Source organism: Leptodactylus fuscus, chromosome 3 (genome assembly GCF_031893055.1).
Source record: "Leptodactylus fuscus isolate aLepFus1 chromosome 3, aLepFus1.hap2, whole genome shotgun sequence".
Lineage (NCBI taxonomy): Eukaryota > Metazoa > Chordata > Amphibia > Anura > Leptodactylidae > Leptodactylus > Leptodactylus fuscus.
In genome coordinates this window covers 108,267,999-108,284,204 of record NC_134267.1, presented here as the reverse complement: position 1 = coordinate 108,284,204, position 16,206 = coordinate 108,267,999, and the positions used below count along the sequence as shown (strand labels likewise).

Sequence of the window (16,206 nt, the reverse complement as noted above, 5' to 3'; positions counted from 1 at the left end):
AATTTAGCTCCACCCACTTCTATGCTGACTACGCCCATTCGCAATCATTTTTCCATGTGCCCCCACAAAGTATAATCCTCCTACAGTCTCTTGTACATTATATGTCCCCACATTATAATGTTCCCCTCCAAATGTCCCAAGGTATTAAGTCCCTCTCCTTGTGCCCCAGTGTAAACTAGCAGAAACTAGGGGGGACATTAAACTGGGGCAGCTGGAGGGGGACATTAAACAATGGGGATACTTGGAGGGGGACATTAAACCGCGGGCAACTAGAGGCAGATATATCCCCCTCCAGCTACCCCCCATGGTTTAATATCCTCCTCCAGTTGCCCCCATGGTCTAATATCCTCCTTCAGTTGACCCCAGTTTAATTTCATCCTCCATCTGTCCCCCAGTTTATTGTCACCCTCCATCTGCATTCAGTTTAACTGCCCCCCTACATCTTCCCCTAGTTCCCCCCTCTTGCTCACACATGCTGTCTCTACTCTGTTCTTTATCATCCAGCAGTCTCCATTGCCGGCTGCTTGCTGTTTCACGCTGTCCTGTGTGGCTCCGCCCACTAACGAGTCATAGCCTATCCTGGTGATAGGCTGTATTGATGTAATCACAAGTCCGTGAACAAACTTCCAAAAGCTATGCTCTGGCCCAGATAGAAGCAGGCAGAGGGCCGGATGTGGCCCGCGGGCCATACATTGCCCAGGTCTGTCCTAGACCATACTATGATAATAATGAAAGATCAATAAACTATTTGAAAAAAATTGTTGAATTTTTTTTAAAAAGCCTTTTTAATGTTGTTTATGTATAAACCTTTTTGTTCATAAGCATAAATCGACCTTTCTTCATGAACTTTGTTGATGATCTATAGTGGCCTAGACTTTTTAATGAATTTTAGTAAGGTAGAGTACTATGCATTCTGATTTATAACATTAACTAGCAGAGCAGGAATGACTTGTAAGTCTCCGTACTGCCTATGTAGGCACACACTCTCCCTAATGTGTATGATTATGCCCTGACCCTGGTCTATAGACTCTCACTCTGCCAAATTAGTATCCCTGGGCTATGCTGACGAGGTCCAAAAGACAGAAACAGCGCTGTCCATAGCTGGGAATCTGTTCCTTTTGGAATAGAAATACTAATTTGGCAATAAACCCCGCATCATGTCAGTAGGCTTATTAACTGAGTCATGCATGATGTTAAGGGAGCTGCCCCTAGAGGGCAGCGTACAGAGGCACTGTTCTCCTAATTACATCCTGGACAATAGACTTGCATATTTTTTACCCAGAATCCCTAGCGGAGCAGGAATGACTTGTAAGTCTCCGTATGCCTATGTAGGTACACACTTTCCCTAATGTGTATGATTATCCCCTGACCCTGATTTATAACTAGTTATGTAAGAACTAGATCAGAGAAATGTATTAGTTGACTGGCTATAAAACTACTGGTACATTAATTTACTGTCTTGTTTGGGTATGTTTTATTTTTTTTGGCTATGATAAACCCTCACACTGATTCTCTATTATTGATTGTTTAGCAACATTGGTGGAAACAAGAGCAAGTCTCCATCTCCAGATGAATCCAAGGCCTTACATAGAGGTAAAACTTTAATATGTATTTTACCTACTAGTTCTTGTACCATAGTATTTTCTTTGACTCTATGTAGAAGAAATAGGCTCTATTTACTTTAAGGTAATCATTTTTCTTGTTTTTTTTTTCTTTGATGCAAGAACAGTTACATGAAGTTGATGACCTCTGTTCATTATAGAGTTTCCCTTTTATGTCTTTCTTACATGTACTCTAACACATAGCTGGAATTTTCTAGCTGCTGTTAGGGTAGTTGTTTCTTTACTACAAGGCCGATTTGCAGTTACACAGGTTGAAAACACAGTTTGACTGTCCCTGACTTGATGTGTCATTGTATTTCCTACTGGTAAGAATGCTACTAACCTACACTATTGTGTTACTGCCTTGCTCCATACCTTTGCTTATTCTTACGGTGTGCTATACTGTAAAGCATAACTAAATACCACCATCCAACTCTCAACTTGGCAAAAGCAATGTCTACCCAAGAAGTGATATGCACGTAAACAGAATTTTACATGCAGAAAAATGTCAATGGACATGCCTGGGTTTCACCAGGAACCTCCTGCATATGGCCGAACCAACAACAAAAGAATAAAGGAGACTGTGTTGTAAGACAGAATAACTTTGTATAAGCTTCTCATTGAATGTTAATAATGGAAGATTTTATGCAGCAGAGTGACCTTTGGGGCTCTAGTAGTGACTGCTACCACTGGACCCCTTATAGCTACACCCCTGGATCCACTAGAGAATCTCAGTTCGGGTCCCCGGTCTTTGCTTATTTTCTGCCTGTGCACAAGCATTTGAACAAAGCATCACTGCTCATTGACTGATTGACTGATGCACTCCTATGCGGCTCAAAGGTCAAGAAGACTGACGACCTGGACAGAGATTCTTTGCTAGATCCCCGGATGAATGGACAGGTTGTATATAGCGTTTGTTACTTTAAGTTCTAAAAAGGAGTTAAAAAAGTAAAACACTCTTTCAAAAGCATTTTTATTAAGATAAGATAATCCTTTAATAGTCCCACAGTGGGAGAAATTTCAGCATGTTACAGCAGCATAGTAATACAGATACAGGATAATAACACAGTAATATATTACGGAAGTAGACACACATATGCTGAGAAGAGAAGATATACTAGGAGTCCATAGCAGCTAAGGAAGAGAAGAAAGAAAGAAGGAAGACATCATAATCATTAGTTCTCTGTGCGGAGTGATCTTTGCTTGGTCTGATGTAGATTATCTAGCCTGATCACGGTTGGGAGGAAGGACTTGCGATAGCGCTCCTTCTCACACTTGGGGTGAAGCAAACGGTCACTTACAGTGCTGCCATGTCCCATCAAGGTCCCATACATGGGGTGGGATTTGTTCTCCTGCATGGAGCTCACCACGGACAGTATCCTTCTGTCACCCACCACCTGTACTGGGTCCAGGGGGCTCCCCAGGACAGAGCTGGCCCTTCTGATCAGCCTGTCAAGTATATTTCTGTCCCTGGTTGATATACTGCTCCCCCAGCAGGCTACACCGAAAAAGATGGCTGAGGCAACCACAGAGTTGAAGAAGGCCCTAAGAAGTGTCCCCTGGACTCCGAAGGCCCTCAGCCTCCTGAGCAGGTAGAGCCTGCTGTGACCCTTTCTGTGCAGCGCATCCAGCTGATCAGCCCAGTACTGTTTATTATTGAGGAGAACACTCAGGTACTTATAGGTCTTCACTATCTCAGTGCATGTCCCTTGGATCTCCACCAGGATCGGAGCACTTCTCTGTTTACTATAGTCCACCACCATCTACTTGAGATATATTATATTATATTATATTATATTAGGTATATTTGATAATTGAGAAGACCCTCTTTTTAGCAAACGCACACCGAAAGCAACTCTTGACACTGAATGACTTCAGAGTTGCCCATTATTAATAGCGGATGCCATCCATGTCCCTTTTGCACAGTGATGAAGGAGAAAATAGTCTAAACCAGGGGTAGGGAACCTTTGGCTCTCCAGCTGCTCTGAAACTACAACTCCCAGCATGCTCCATTCACTTCCATGGGAGTTCCCAGAACAGCAGAACCAGTATGCATGCTGGGAGTTGTAGTTTTGCAACAGCTGGAGAGCCGTACGTTCTCTACCCCTGGTCTAAACATTGGAAATACAGTGTATTGGTTTTGATGGAATGATCCATCAGAGCTAGAGATGAGCGAGTACTATTCAAAGCTCCCGTATCAAATAGCACGCACCCATAGGAATGAATGGACGCAGCCAAAGTCTGCTTGCCGGCCGCTTCCATTCATTCCTATGGGTGCGTGCTATTCGAAACGGCCGTTTCGAATAGTACTCGCTCATCTCTAATCAGAGCCAATATTCTTCTCCTCACAACACCAGCTCTTCTTCTCCTGATGGACCCCGCTACTGTACTTTCCACAAGTACCTCAATAACTATCTTCCTGTTTCCCTCAAAGCTATCAAGTGATCCCTATACGCTGTCTTTTTTCTGCCAATTTGAGCCTTGGCACTTGCCCAGTAATATCCAAACCAACTGAATTGACTATTGATCTTTGTTCATGATGTTAAACTCTTTTAATGCTCATCACGGTGCTGACAGATAGGGGGGCGCACATTTTCATTTGCATGCAGGTCCCAGATTTGGGGTTGCTAATTCTAATGATTTTGAACATCCTGGGGCCTAGCAAAGACCTACAGGACTGTTCAGAAATTTATGTTAGATCATACCTTAGAACATTTCTATGTCTGGAATCAATATAATGTCATACTGAATTATATTTACTAATGTCATATAGAAGTCTCCTAAAAGACTAAAAAATGCACAGCGGAAAAGCTGTGTTTTCAGAATTGCTTTTGAAAATCGCAGCACCACAATTATGAGCTGTGGACACGATAGCATTTTTCATATAGGTATAATAGGGGTAGAAATGTGCTGTGCATTTTTTGAGGTTTCGCTTCGTGGGGTCTTAGCCATAATCTATAATCGTGCCTTCCGGAGCTTTGCTCATATGTTAAGTATTTAAAAAAAAAAATCTCAAGCCAATATTATGTATGTGATAGATAAAATGATGTAGGACATGTATCTGTTAAAAAAGCATGCCATAATATAAGTATATCTGGCTGTAGTACTGACTAGTATTATTAGAATACACCAGTATAATTTGCTTAAAACTTGGTAGTGGTTTAAAACACTGATATTCTGTGAATGTTGTGATGGGTTGTGAATATTGGCGAAGGCTGACATTTCTATTGATTTGTTGCCGTTCTTCTTCATAAATCAATGACCCAATCGGAGCTTAGCATTAATGTCTTAAACTACTATAGAAGAATGAAAGCTGAGCTTTGATTGGTTGCTGTCAGCAATAGGGCCTGTTCTTCAGTATTAGTAAATTAATCTTGTGTTTTTTTTTCTCTGGCATACTGTCAGTGCTGTGCAAAAACAGGGTCACTGACAAGAGCATGCATGTTAAAGAAAATGTGATTCTGTAGTCTAATCCTTGATCACATACTACAAACCATTGCATGCTCTGTTCTATAGTGATATTATCCACATATAATAATAATATAATATTTACACATTGGTTTATTTACCGTAGTGTAAATTTATTTTTCTTATCCCAGTTTATATTAGTTATATTACAATTATATCTCAGCAGATTTTCAGAATTGTTTGTCAATTTACTTCTTTTTGTTGCGGTGAGCACTTGGAGGAGACAATCAAGAACAATGTACGACTTAAGTGTATGTGGGAGAGGCTTTACTGCTACAGTGTTGCTAGGGCTCCAGAAACTCTGTGCTAAAAACAGTAGCCAATCGCTGAAGACAGGGTAGTTTTTTTGTGACCAGCAGAGCTATGTGTGCTGAGAGTACACCACTTAGAACCGCAAACTTCAATACTCATTTGTGTTTTTTTTTTCAAGTTTCCTGTTCATTATCTGAAACCCAAAGTGATAGATGCAAAACCACTTCTCAAGGTTATTGACACAGAAAAAAAAAGTGATGACTTGGTTTTGTAAAAAACACAAAGAATTGCTTTAAATAATATCCAAATGCATCTTCTGTTCAAAATTCATGTAAACCCAGTACTTGAAACTGCATAAATATTCCTTATTGTAGGACTCTATTTTAATCCATCATAATCCAGTATTGGATTTAACAATGTTTCACAGCTCTCTGATGGTTATTTCAATGATTTTGGTCTGCAGTTTTGTAAGAGAAGGACTTATTATGCAAAGACTTAAAAAATATCATATTTTAGTCACACAGTCACAGTCATTGCATTTGCTAGGCTGTGTTCACACTAGCGTCATGGCTTCAAACTACTGTATTCAGCTGTAAAATTTGATCCTATAGTGGCCTAAACACTGTGGGGAGCGACAGATTCCTTGCATTGTAATTATCTCTGAGGCTAGGAGTCCCTGCCTCCCTGAGAATACTGTCCTGTACTGTAATCACTATAGTGCTGTATTTCCCAGGGAAGCAGGGACTATAGATAACTATAATGCGGGGAGTCCATCTCCCCACATAATGTTCAGGCCATTTCATTTAATTTAAAGGGATCCTATCATTCAAACATGTAGGAATAGCCTTAAGAAAGGCTATTCTTCTCCTATCTTTCGATATGTTCTCCGCGCTGCCGTTCATTTGAAATCCCGATTTTGTCAGTATGCAAATCAGTTCTCTCGCAGCACTGGGGGCGGACCCCAGCACTCAAACAGTCCCCAATGCTGCGAGAGAACGCTCTCCAGCGCCGCCTCCATCTTCTTCAGCAACGGCCAATTCTTTCGTCTTCTTCTGGCGCACGGTGGGGGGGAGCAAAATTCAACACATGCGCAAGTGGGCTCTGCGGGTGGCCATTCTTTTGTGGCCACTTACGCAAGTAGGCACAGTACGCTCTGTACTCCATAGAGCTACAGGAGCGAGTGCTAACTAATGTAGATTTAGTAAATCCTCACAAAAAAAGTCAGATGATTTTTCATGGTCCTTAATGGTGTATACAGGGTACCTCCAAAATAACATGGAGCTGCTCTCAATGAGAGGCTCATTGTGGCACAGGTGAAACATGTAGTACTGCAGTTTCCTATAGAAGGCGCTACTAGTCAGTGTATGTACTTCGCTAATATAGGGGGTTTACCACTGAATGACCATGCTGGATTTTTGGAACCTCCAGCCAAGCATTGTATATTGAGTGTGGTTACAAGTTTCAGTAGTCCTGAAAAGACCATGGAAAAACCATATCCTGAGGACATTGTAACTTGACTGTAATTTTATTGAAAAAAATTCAAAACAATTTTACAATTTACAATAATGAAATAAAAATGCACACATAAAGTAATGGGGGCAATAGAATTGTGTTAACATAGGACTCCATGTGCTACCATACATTATCTATGGTTTGCTACAGTATATACAGCACTACATCTAAATCTCATTGGCTTCTGTTTTAACTGGTGATAGAGTATGATTGTTTGTGGCAGAATGTTTTTAGGGTGAAAAGGATGCCAAAATAAAAGATCTGTCTTTTTATTTTTTACTTCAGTGTTTCATATGCAGTACAGGCAACATTACAGTGTGAATTTATTGTATGGCACATTGTAATTACAGTCACGTAAAATATTATTTTGTTGTTTTTATTATGTTTTATCACTTTTATTCAATCCAAAAAAGGATTTAAATGGAAAAATATGCTTATATAGACATGAGTGGAAAAGAAACTTAAATTATAAAAAAGAACTTGGAAAATCATTGCATCACAATACTGGTATCCATCTATCCCTCCATCCTGGGTACAAACCCAGACCAATGTTTGACACAGAAATTAAAAAAAATCTTTTGAGTCTGGTGGTTTACTTATTTATTTATTTATTTATTTATTTTAGTAAAGCTCTTATTTTTGTTGGTTTTGCCAAAAGAGTAAGGAGTATAAAATAATTGTCACTATTTAGTATGTTATTATTCTTTATATGTCTTTTTCTTTCAATTCAGAAGCTGAATCATCAGGGAATGAATCAGAAACTGAATGGGAGAGGAGTTACTGGAATGAGAACATTTCACCAATTCTGCAGGCTCTGGAAGAAGCCCAGCAAGGTAAGAAAGATTGTTATAACTTATGTGAGAAGGTGACAGGCAGAGTGCTAGAGTCACGCTATATCAGCTCCAGATTCCTGCCTTATGTGTGGTCCAGTGCAGGTCTAGAATAAGTTTCAGCCCCAGGTGTGGGTCCTGAGGCTCGAACTGGCCCACTAAAGGTTGCAGAACCTGCACTTCAGGGCAGATCCAGGAAGTGAGGAGGTGTCTGGGTCTGTCTTGTAACCTGAGACCAATTATTGCTTGTATTTTTTATGTGGCTGGAAGTAAGCCACAAGTATAGTTAGGTTATTACTTCTGTTTAGTTAGTCACTCGGACGAGCAGGAATTTGTTTTATTTTTGCCTGAAGTTAAGGCTGTATTTTGTTTTGCTCATTTGTGCTTGAAGTTTATTTATTTTCCTTTTTTTTTTTTTTTAAATAAACCTGGTTGCTGCATAGTTTGTGTCCCTGTCTTGATTGATTGGGTCCACACCACTGCTTCTACCAAGCTACCTTCCCCACACTTAGTATAAAAATATTAAAATGATATAAAAGGGGTTGTCCAGGAATTGGATCAACCTCTGTGGAGGTTAGGAGAGATGTAAAATAAACTTTTTTAAAAAAAAAAAAAAAAAAAGCATACTCGCATGTGTCCACTGCTTTGTTGTCTCTCATTTCTATTTTGTCTCATGTCGGGGCCTCTTTGCCAGGGCATTCATTGCCAGAGCCCTCATTGCTGGAAGTCCTGAAGTCCATGAAACCACCAAGACCAGTTCCTAGACAACTCTTTTAAGCTTTGTCTGATGGCTAGTATTAAAAACAGTATGAAAAACTGTCTAGCTTGCAACAACTATATCTAGAGATGCCTTTTCTTCTTCTTTTTTGTATTATAAATAGACCATTTTTTGCTTAGTGTCCAATGTCCTACTTTCTGACACAGGGATTTAAAATTAGTCAGCGATTTATATGGGATTTTTATTTTTTTTCACCATTTTCTATCATTTAAAGTGTAACATATTTTTTTTCTGAAGACTTTCTGCTTCCATTAGACCTATAGATAAATGGCCAGTGTTTCCTTAGGTACAATTGACATGTTTCGAATTCCAAAACCACAATGTTTTTGGAAATCGCAGTGTCTGTGTTGCAGATTTTTTTCCTCAGTGTGTGCATGGGATTTGCTAGAATCCTATACATTATACACGGACTGTAAAACTAAACGTTTTTTTCCGCGGCATTTCCGCTGCAGCCAAACTGTGGTGTTTATGCCATATGAGGCCCCAACCTTAGGTGGTATAAAACTGGAAGTACAGTTAGTTGAAATGACCACCCCCCTTTGTTAAATACTTCAGCTCCACATATTCACAATACAACTGTGTACGGACTTTCCCTAGTAAGGGTGCATTCACACTGAGTAAACGCTAGCTTATTTTGTAGAGTAAAATTACAATTGTAAATTTTGCTATCCCATTGACTTCAATGATATTTTTTTACAAGTGTAAAAATACGCCTGTAAAAAATACGCCTGTAAAAATACGCCTGTAAAATGTCATTGAAGTCAATGGGATAGCAAAATTTACAAGTGTAATTTTACTCTACAAAATAAGCTAGCGTTTACTCAGTGTGAATGCACCCTAAGGGTGCATTCAGACTACGTAACGCCGGGCGTGTATGAGAGCCGTACACGCCGGCATTACGGCAGACTGCCGAACACTTCCCATTCACTTCAATGGGAGCGCTCGTAACAGCGGCGTTTACGAGCGCTCCCATTGAAGTGAATGGGAAGTGTTTGGCAGTCTGCCGTAATGCCGGCGTGTACGGCTCTCATACACGCCCGGCGTTACGTAGTCTGAATGCACCCTTAGGGTGCATTCACACTGAGTAAACGCTAGCTTATTTTGTAGAGTAAAATTACACTTGTAAATTTTGCTATCCCATTGACTTCAATGATATTTTTTTACAAGTGTAAAAATACACCTGTAAAAAATACGCCTGTAAAAAATACGCCTGTAAAAATACGCCTGTAAAATGTCATTGAAGTCAATGGGATAGCAAAATTTACAAGTGTAATTTTACTCTACAAAATAAGCTAGCGTTTACTCAGTGTGAATGCACCCTAAGGGTGCATTCACACGATGTAACGTGCAGCGTGATCTGGCACGTATACGGCGTGTCAAAATCACGGCCGCAAAATAACGCGGCATATATGATCCTAACTCCCATTGAAATGAATGGGAGCTTTTACGCCGTGCAAACTCTGACACGCCGTATACGTGCCAGATCACGCTGCACGTTACATCGTGTGAATGCTCCCTAACAGCTCAGGTAGAGGGTTAGTAAGGGGGATATTACTGCTGGTTTTCTATTAAAAAGGATGTTTATATAGGATAATAAAGTATATTACAAAAATGATCACCAAACACCCCATGACACTGCAGCGCAAAAAAATTTTTTTTTTTAGAGGTTTACATCTATGTCCAATAGTTCATATATCTAGATCTGATAGTACATTGCTCTTATGTGTTGGCTGTCTCTGCTGTCTCAAATTAGCCCAATGTTAGAGATACAAGGTCAGATACAAGGGAGGACATATCACCAAGGCTTCACTATGTCAGAGTGTAGTTAAATCAAAGAGTACCCTTGGCAGACTCTGCAGGAGGAAAGAGGAAACTCCCACAAAGGTTACATGCACATGACTGTATTTAACTTGTGATTTCACCATTTGTATTGTAGCTAGAGCTTCAATCTTGGCAGCTTGTTGTATAAAACTAGAGATACAGTAATTTAAACTAACCATCTCCACTTTGGTAAATGCTACAGCTCTACTTGTTGCAATAAGTAAAGATGTATGAGGAAGACTCTCCCTGGCAGTGCTTCGAATATTCTATTGGGAACTTTATAGCCTGTTTTGGAATTACACTTTAAGTTGCAAACTCTGGAGCTTTCATTTATATTAGTGTTAACTAGAGATGAGCGAACACTAAAATGTTCGAGGTTCGAAATTCGAATCGAACAGCCGCTCACTGTTCGTGTGTTCGAACGGGTTTCGAACCTCATTATAGTCTATGGGGAACAGATACTCGTTAAGGGGGAAACCCAAATCCGTGTCTGGAGGGTCACCAAGTCCACTATGACACCCCAGGAAATGATGCCAACACCTCTGGAATACAACTGGGACAGCAGGGGAAGCATGTCTGGGGGCATCTAACACACCAAAGACCCTCTATTACCCCAACATCACAGCCTAACAACTACACACTTTACACACTCAATACCACCTCTCTGACAGTAGGAAAACACCTTGAAACATGTGTATTTGGCACTTGCAGTGAGGAGAGCTTGTCACCAGCAGTGAATTTGGCCCTTGTAGTAAGTTGAGGTTGGTACCAACATTTGTTTTGAAAATCAGGGTGGATTGAGCCTCTAACCAGCAGAGTTGGGGCAAATTCATGGTGGAGGGAGCCTCTAAAAACCCCAGTTTGGACCAATTCATGGTGGAGGGAGCCTCTAAAAACCCCAGTTTGGACCAATTCATGGTGGAGGGAGCCTCTAAAAACCCCAGTTTGGACCAATTCATGGTGCAGGGAGCCTCTAAAAACCCCAGTTTGGACCAATTCATGGTGGAGGGAGCCTCTAAAAACCCCAGTTTGGACCAATTCATGGTGGAGGGAGCCTCTAAAAACCCCAGTTTGGACCAATTCATGGTGGAGGGAGCCTCTAAAAACCCCAGTTTGGACCAATTCATGGTGGAGGGAGCCTCTAAAAACCCCAGTTTGGACCAATTCATGGCGGAGGGAGCCTCTAAAAACCCCAGTTTGGACCAATTCATGGTGGAGGGAGCCTCTAAAAACCCCAGTTTGGACCAATTCATGGTGGAGGGAGCCTCTAAAAACCCCAGTTAGGCCAAATTCATGGTGGAGGGAGCCTCTAACCAGCCCAGTTTGGGCAAATTCATGGTGGAGGGAGCCTCTAAAAACCCCAGTTTGGACCAATTCATGGTGGAGGGAGCCTCTAAAAACCCCAGTTTGGACCAATTCATGGTGGAGGGAGCCTCTAACCAGCAGAGTTGGGGGAAAGCAGGGTGGAGGGAGCCTCTAACCAGCAGAGTTGGGGGAAATCAGGGTGGAGGGAGCCTCTAACCAGCACAGTTGGGGGAAATCAGGGTGGAGGGAGCCTCTAACCAGCAGAGTTGGGGGAAATCAGGGTGGAGGGAGACTCTAACCAGCAGAGTTGTGGGAAAGCAGGGTGGAGGGAGCCTCTAACCAGCAGAGTTGGGGGAAATCAGGGTGGAGGGAGCCTCTAACCAGCAGAGTTAGGGGAAATCATGGTGGAGGGAGCCTAGTATTAGCAGAATTGTGCAACGCTTATGGTGGATGAGTATGAGGATGTGGAGGAATTTGAGAGGTTGAGCACAGACATGGAGTTTCATGTTGGGGTGCTTTACACAGGTGGGCACAAAAATGAAGGCTCTATCCAGTGGTGGTTCATTTTTATCAAAGTGAGCCGGTCGGCACTCTCAGCTGACAGACGGGTGCGCTTGTCAGTGATGATGCCACCGGCTGCACTGAACACCCTCTCAGATAGGACGCTGGCGGCAGGACAGGACAGCACCTCCAAGGCATATAGGGCAAGTTCAAGCCACAGGTCCAACTTCGACACCCAATACGTGTAGGGCGCAGAGGGGTCGGAGAGAACAGGGCTGTGGTCGGAAAGGTATTCCCGCAACATGCGCCTATACTTCTCACGCCTGGTGACACTAGGACCCTCCGTGGCGGCACTTTGGCGAGGGGGTGCCATCAAGGTGTCCCAGACCTTAGAAAAAGTGAAAAAATTTCCAGCTCCACTCCTTCTGTCCCTTTTTAGTAAAACATAGCGTTTATTTGTACATTTGTTTAAAAAAATCCAGTATATGTTACAGGCATGATTGCTCTTAAATCAATTCCATGTTTCAAAAGTAAAGCCAGCTGACGCGTTTCAAGAACAGGCACGTCCCCTTAGTCGTAGCATAACTTACTTCACCCTTCAGTTGCTATAAATACCCTTACCATGATTGTGGACACCTGAGGTGTCCCGGAAATGCAAACCAATGGAAAAGGAAATGGAAACTATGTCATGTAAACACACATTGAAAATAATAACATTTAAAACAAGCAAAACAAATAAAAGAAACATTGGACATGATATAAATGCAAAATCACCAAACTACAAGCAAATTCCATATAAACCATGGTGGTTTTACGTGCATAATGAAATAGCCATCCCGACAAAACTTATGCACCAATAAGCCCCCTGAGAAGTTATTTAAATGTAAATCAGCGTGCTAAATACTGCCTACCTGCATAACCTCCAAATCCTTCTTATCAAGATATCCTGATTCTGATGGGAAAAGTGCTATATACATGTACGGGCAGATATAAATCCCAGTGTTGGTCTTGATCCTTACACCAGGAAAAAGGACGGAAGCCGATAGTGGACAATTTAAATTCCGCGATCTCGGTTTCAACATGTATATACCGAGATGAAGGACTACCATGTGATCCCTCACCGTAGAGCTGTGTATGTATGAATATACTGTATCTCAAACCTTCTCTTTCTTGTTATTTTGAAACAAATATGTTCATACACTTGCTCTAAATAACTACACTAGGGATATCCTCTTACATAAAATATATATATATCTCCTACAATTTTATAAGGTAAGTATAACTGCTATAATCCTAGTGATGATATACACAGTCTCCAAGACCCAAAACATAATAACCAATATGTCATATAAAATGGAAGTTTTGTCCGGATATCCCCTAAATTGTAAGATCTATCCCACTATCTGCACCAGAAAATACACTCCTGATCCTAAGTATATATACTACTAACAAGATTGTGCTGTTAATGGACCAAATGGACAAACGGTGGGTGATACGTGCTGCAATTTTATACTATATCCAAATATTGGATATTAGTCCACCTGATAGATGTAACCCGAATGTGACTCTCTCCCCTCTATATATGATGACACCTACTGCCCAATATTGTCTACAAGTGCATTTAAATCAATTCTCTATTGGATCAAAAAAGAAGAAAGAATCTGTCATGCACATGGGAGATATGTGATGTCAAAATTCACTCTAATATATATACGCAAGGTCATTCCTGCGATTTAGTCCAGTCGGATGTCGGACACCCAAATTAAGGATCCAAAAGGCCTCTCTTATTTTGACCTTATGGTCCCAATTACCACCCCTCAGGGGTCTCTCAACCTTTTCTATGATTTTAAACTCAAAGGAGGATAAATCTCCCCTATGTTCCGTGAGGAAATGTTTTGAGACTCCTGTGGTTTTGGATAAATTTGGGTTCCGAATGCTTTGAAGATGTTCAGAGATTCTAATTTTGACTTGTCTGATAGTGCACCCAACATAATTGAGCCCACAAATATTACAACTGATCATGTATATGACATGATCAGTTGAGCAGTTGCAAAAACTTTTTATGTTGTGTCTCTGTGTTCCTCCCGCATTCATGAAAAAGGTGCTCTTTCTAGCGAACTTACAAACTTGGCACCTGTGTAGACCACACTTGAAAAATCCATTCAAATGTAGCCAGGTGTCACTTTTCCTTTTAACTGTAGCCACATACATACTGGGTGATAGATAATTTCCCAGAGTCTGTCCACGTCTGGCTACAAAGTTAATACCTTCAGACATTATTGAGTGTAATTTATCGTCCTGGCTTAAAAGAGGTAAGTTGTTGCGTATTATTTTAACTACTTCCTGATAATTATCACTATATTTAGTTGTAAAATAAATACCCCTCTTGTCAGCTGACTGTTTTTGATCATATAATAAAGTTCTCTTGTCTTTATTTGCTAGTATGTTTTTTCCTCTGTCTATCATCCAGGAGGGATAACCTCGCTGCCTCAATCTCCCATACACATCCTTGGCCTGTCTCTCATACACACTGCTATCTGAGCAAGCCCTTTTTATTCTGGTGAATTCACCCACTGGTAAGGATTTCACAGTATGCCTAGGATGAGAGCTACTGGCATGTAGCAAGGTGTTGCCTGACATCTCTTTGCGATAAGCACTGACTGTCACCTTGCCTTGCGAATCATTTCCTGTGAGTGTTATGTCAAGAAAGTTTATACTTCGCAACTCCATTTGGTATGTGAATTTTAAATTAAATGGGTTATCATTAAGATATTCAATAAACCCAGATATCCTATCCTGACTGCCTGACCACACTATCAAGGTGTCGTCAATAAAACGACCATACCACTCAATGTGGTCTTTGTAAGGATTACTGTCAGTATATATAAATTGCTCCTCCCACCAGGCGACCACCAGGTTGGCCAAAGATGGGGAGAATTTGGCCCCCATAGGGGCCCCACATGTCTGAAGGTAATACCTATTATTAAACAAAAAATAATTGTGTGCCAGCAGGTACTCAATGACATTTATAATATACTGACAATAATTGGGTGACAAATTAGTGTATTTAGTTAGGTGGTACGAGACAGCCTGAATGGCAACACTGTGAGGTATGGATGAATATAAAGCAATAATGTCGCACGAGAGCCAGGTGTGTTCCCTCCTCCACTCAAAAGTGTCAAATATTTTCAAGACCTCTTTAGTGTCCTTCAAATATCCGGGACTCCTGATGACCAAGGGTTGTAAGATTTGGTCTACCCATTGACACATTTTTTCGTTCAGAGAATTGATTCCCGATATTATGGGTCTGAGTGGAGGAGGGAACACACCTTTGTGGACTTTCGGCAGCCCGTGAAAAATGGGCACTACTGGAGAAGGATTCTTTAAAAAATCAACATCCCTCTCCGAGAAAACACCCATTGAAATTCCCTCAGCCAACAAACTATCCAATGTATGTGAAAAATCGATGGTCGGATCATGGGACAGTTGCCTGTAAGTTTTTTGATCATTAATGATGTCATATACGGATTTGAGATAATCCTCCGTGTTTAAGATAACTACAAGACCCCCCTTGTCCGCCATTCTGATGGTAATAGCGTGATTTTTTCGTAAATTATATAAGCTTTCCCTCTCATCAATGGTAAGATTTGCCTTCCTACTACGTTTGGAGGTGTCCTGATATAACCGTGTAAGGTCTTTCTCTACTGCAACCTGGAATTGGTCCAGGGCAGTACTTCTTGAGGCTAAGGGATAAAATTGGGGATTATTTCTCTTAACCTGAACATCAACATCAATTTTATTGTCTGCTTCACCATCCGTGAGGGTCTGTAAATTCATCAAACAATTCTGTTCCACAAATGACAAATGCGCATATTCATTGCTAAAATTACTATCCGTAATTTCCACCTCCCTAACATCACAATCAACAAAATGTCTCTTGACCGTGATCATTCTGATGAACTTATTCAAATCAAGCAAGGTTTCGAACAAGTCAAAACCTCCCGATGGTACAAAGGTCAACCCCTTGGACAAAAGGGAAATGTCGCTAGATGTTAAGGACATTGAAGAGAGATTCAATACACTATGAGCTAATGAGCCTATCCCCTCTAAAGGAACAGGATGATTGGTGAACCGATCA

At 41.0% G+C, this 16,206-nt stretch overlaps 1 protein-coding gene across 1 annotated transcript in view; it reads left to right on the top strand.

Moving 5' to 3' along the window:
- ARMC2 (armadillo repeat containing 2) overlaps positions 1–16,206 on the top strand; it is a 133,533-nt gene that overhangs the window by 62,746 nt on the left and 54,581 nt on the right. The window contains exons 6-7 of the mRNA XM_075268135.1: positions 1,532–1,593; positions 7,565–7,666. Of these exons, the coding sequence (XP_075124236.1) occupies positions 1,532–1,593; positions 7,565–7,666 (164 nt within the window). The remainder of the gene's footprint in view (positions 1–1,531; positions 1,594–7,564; positions 7,667–16,206) is intronic.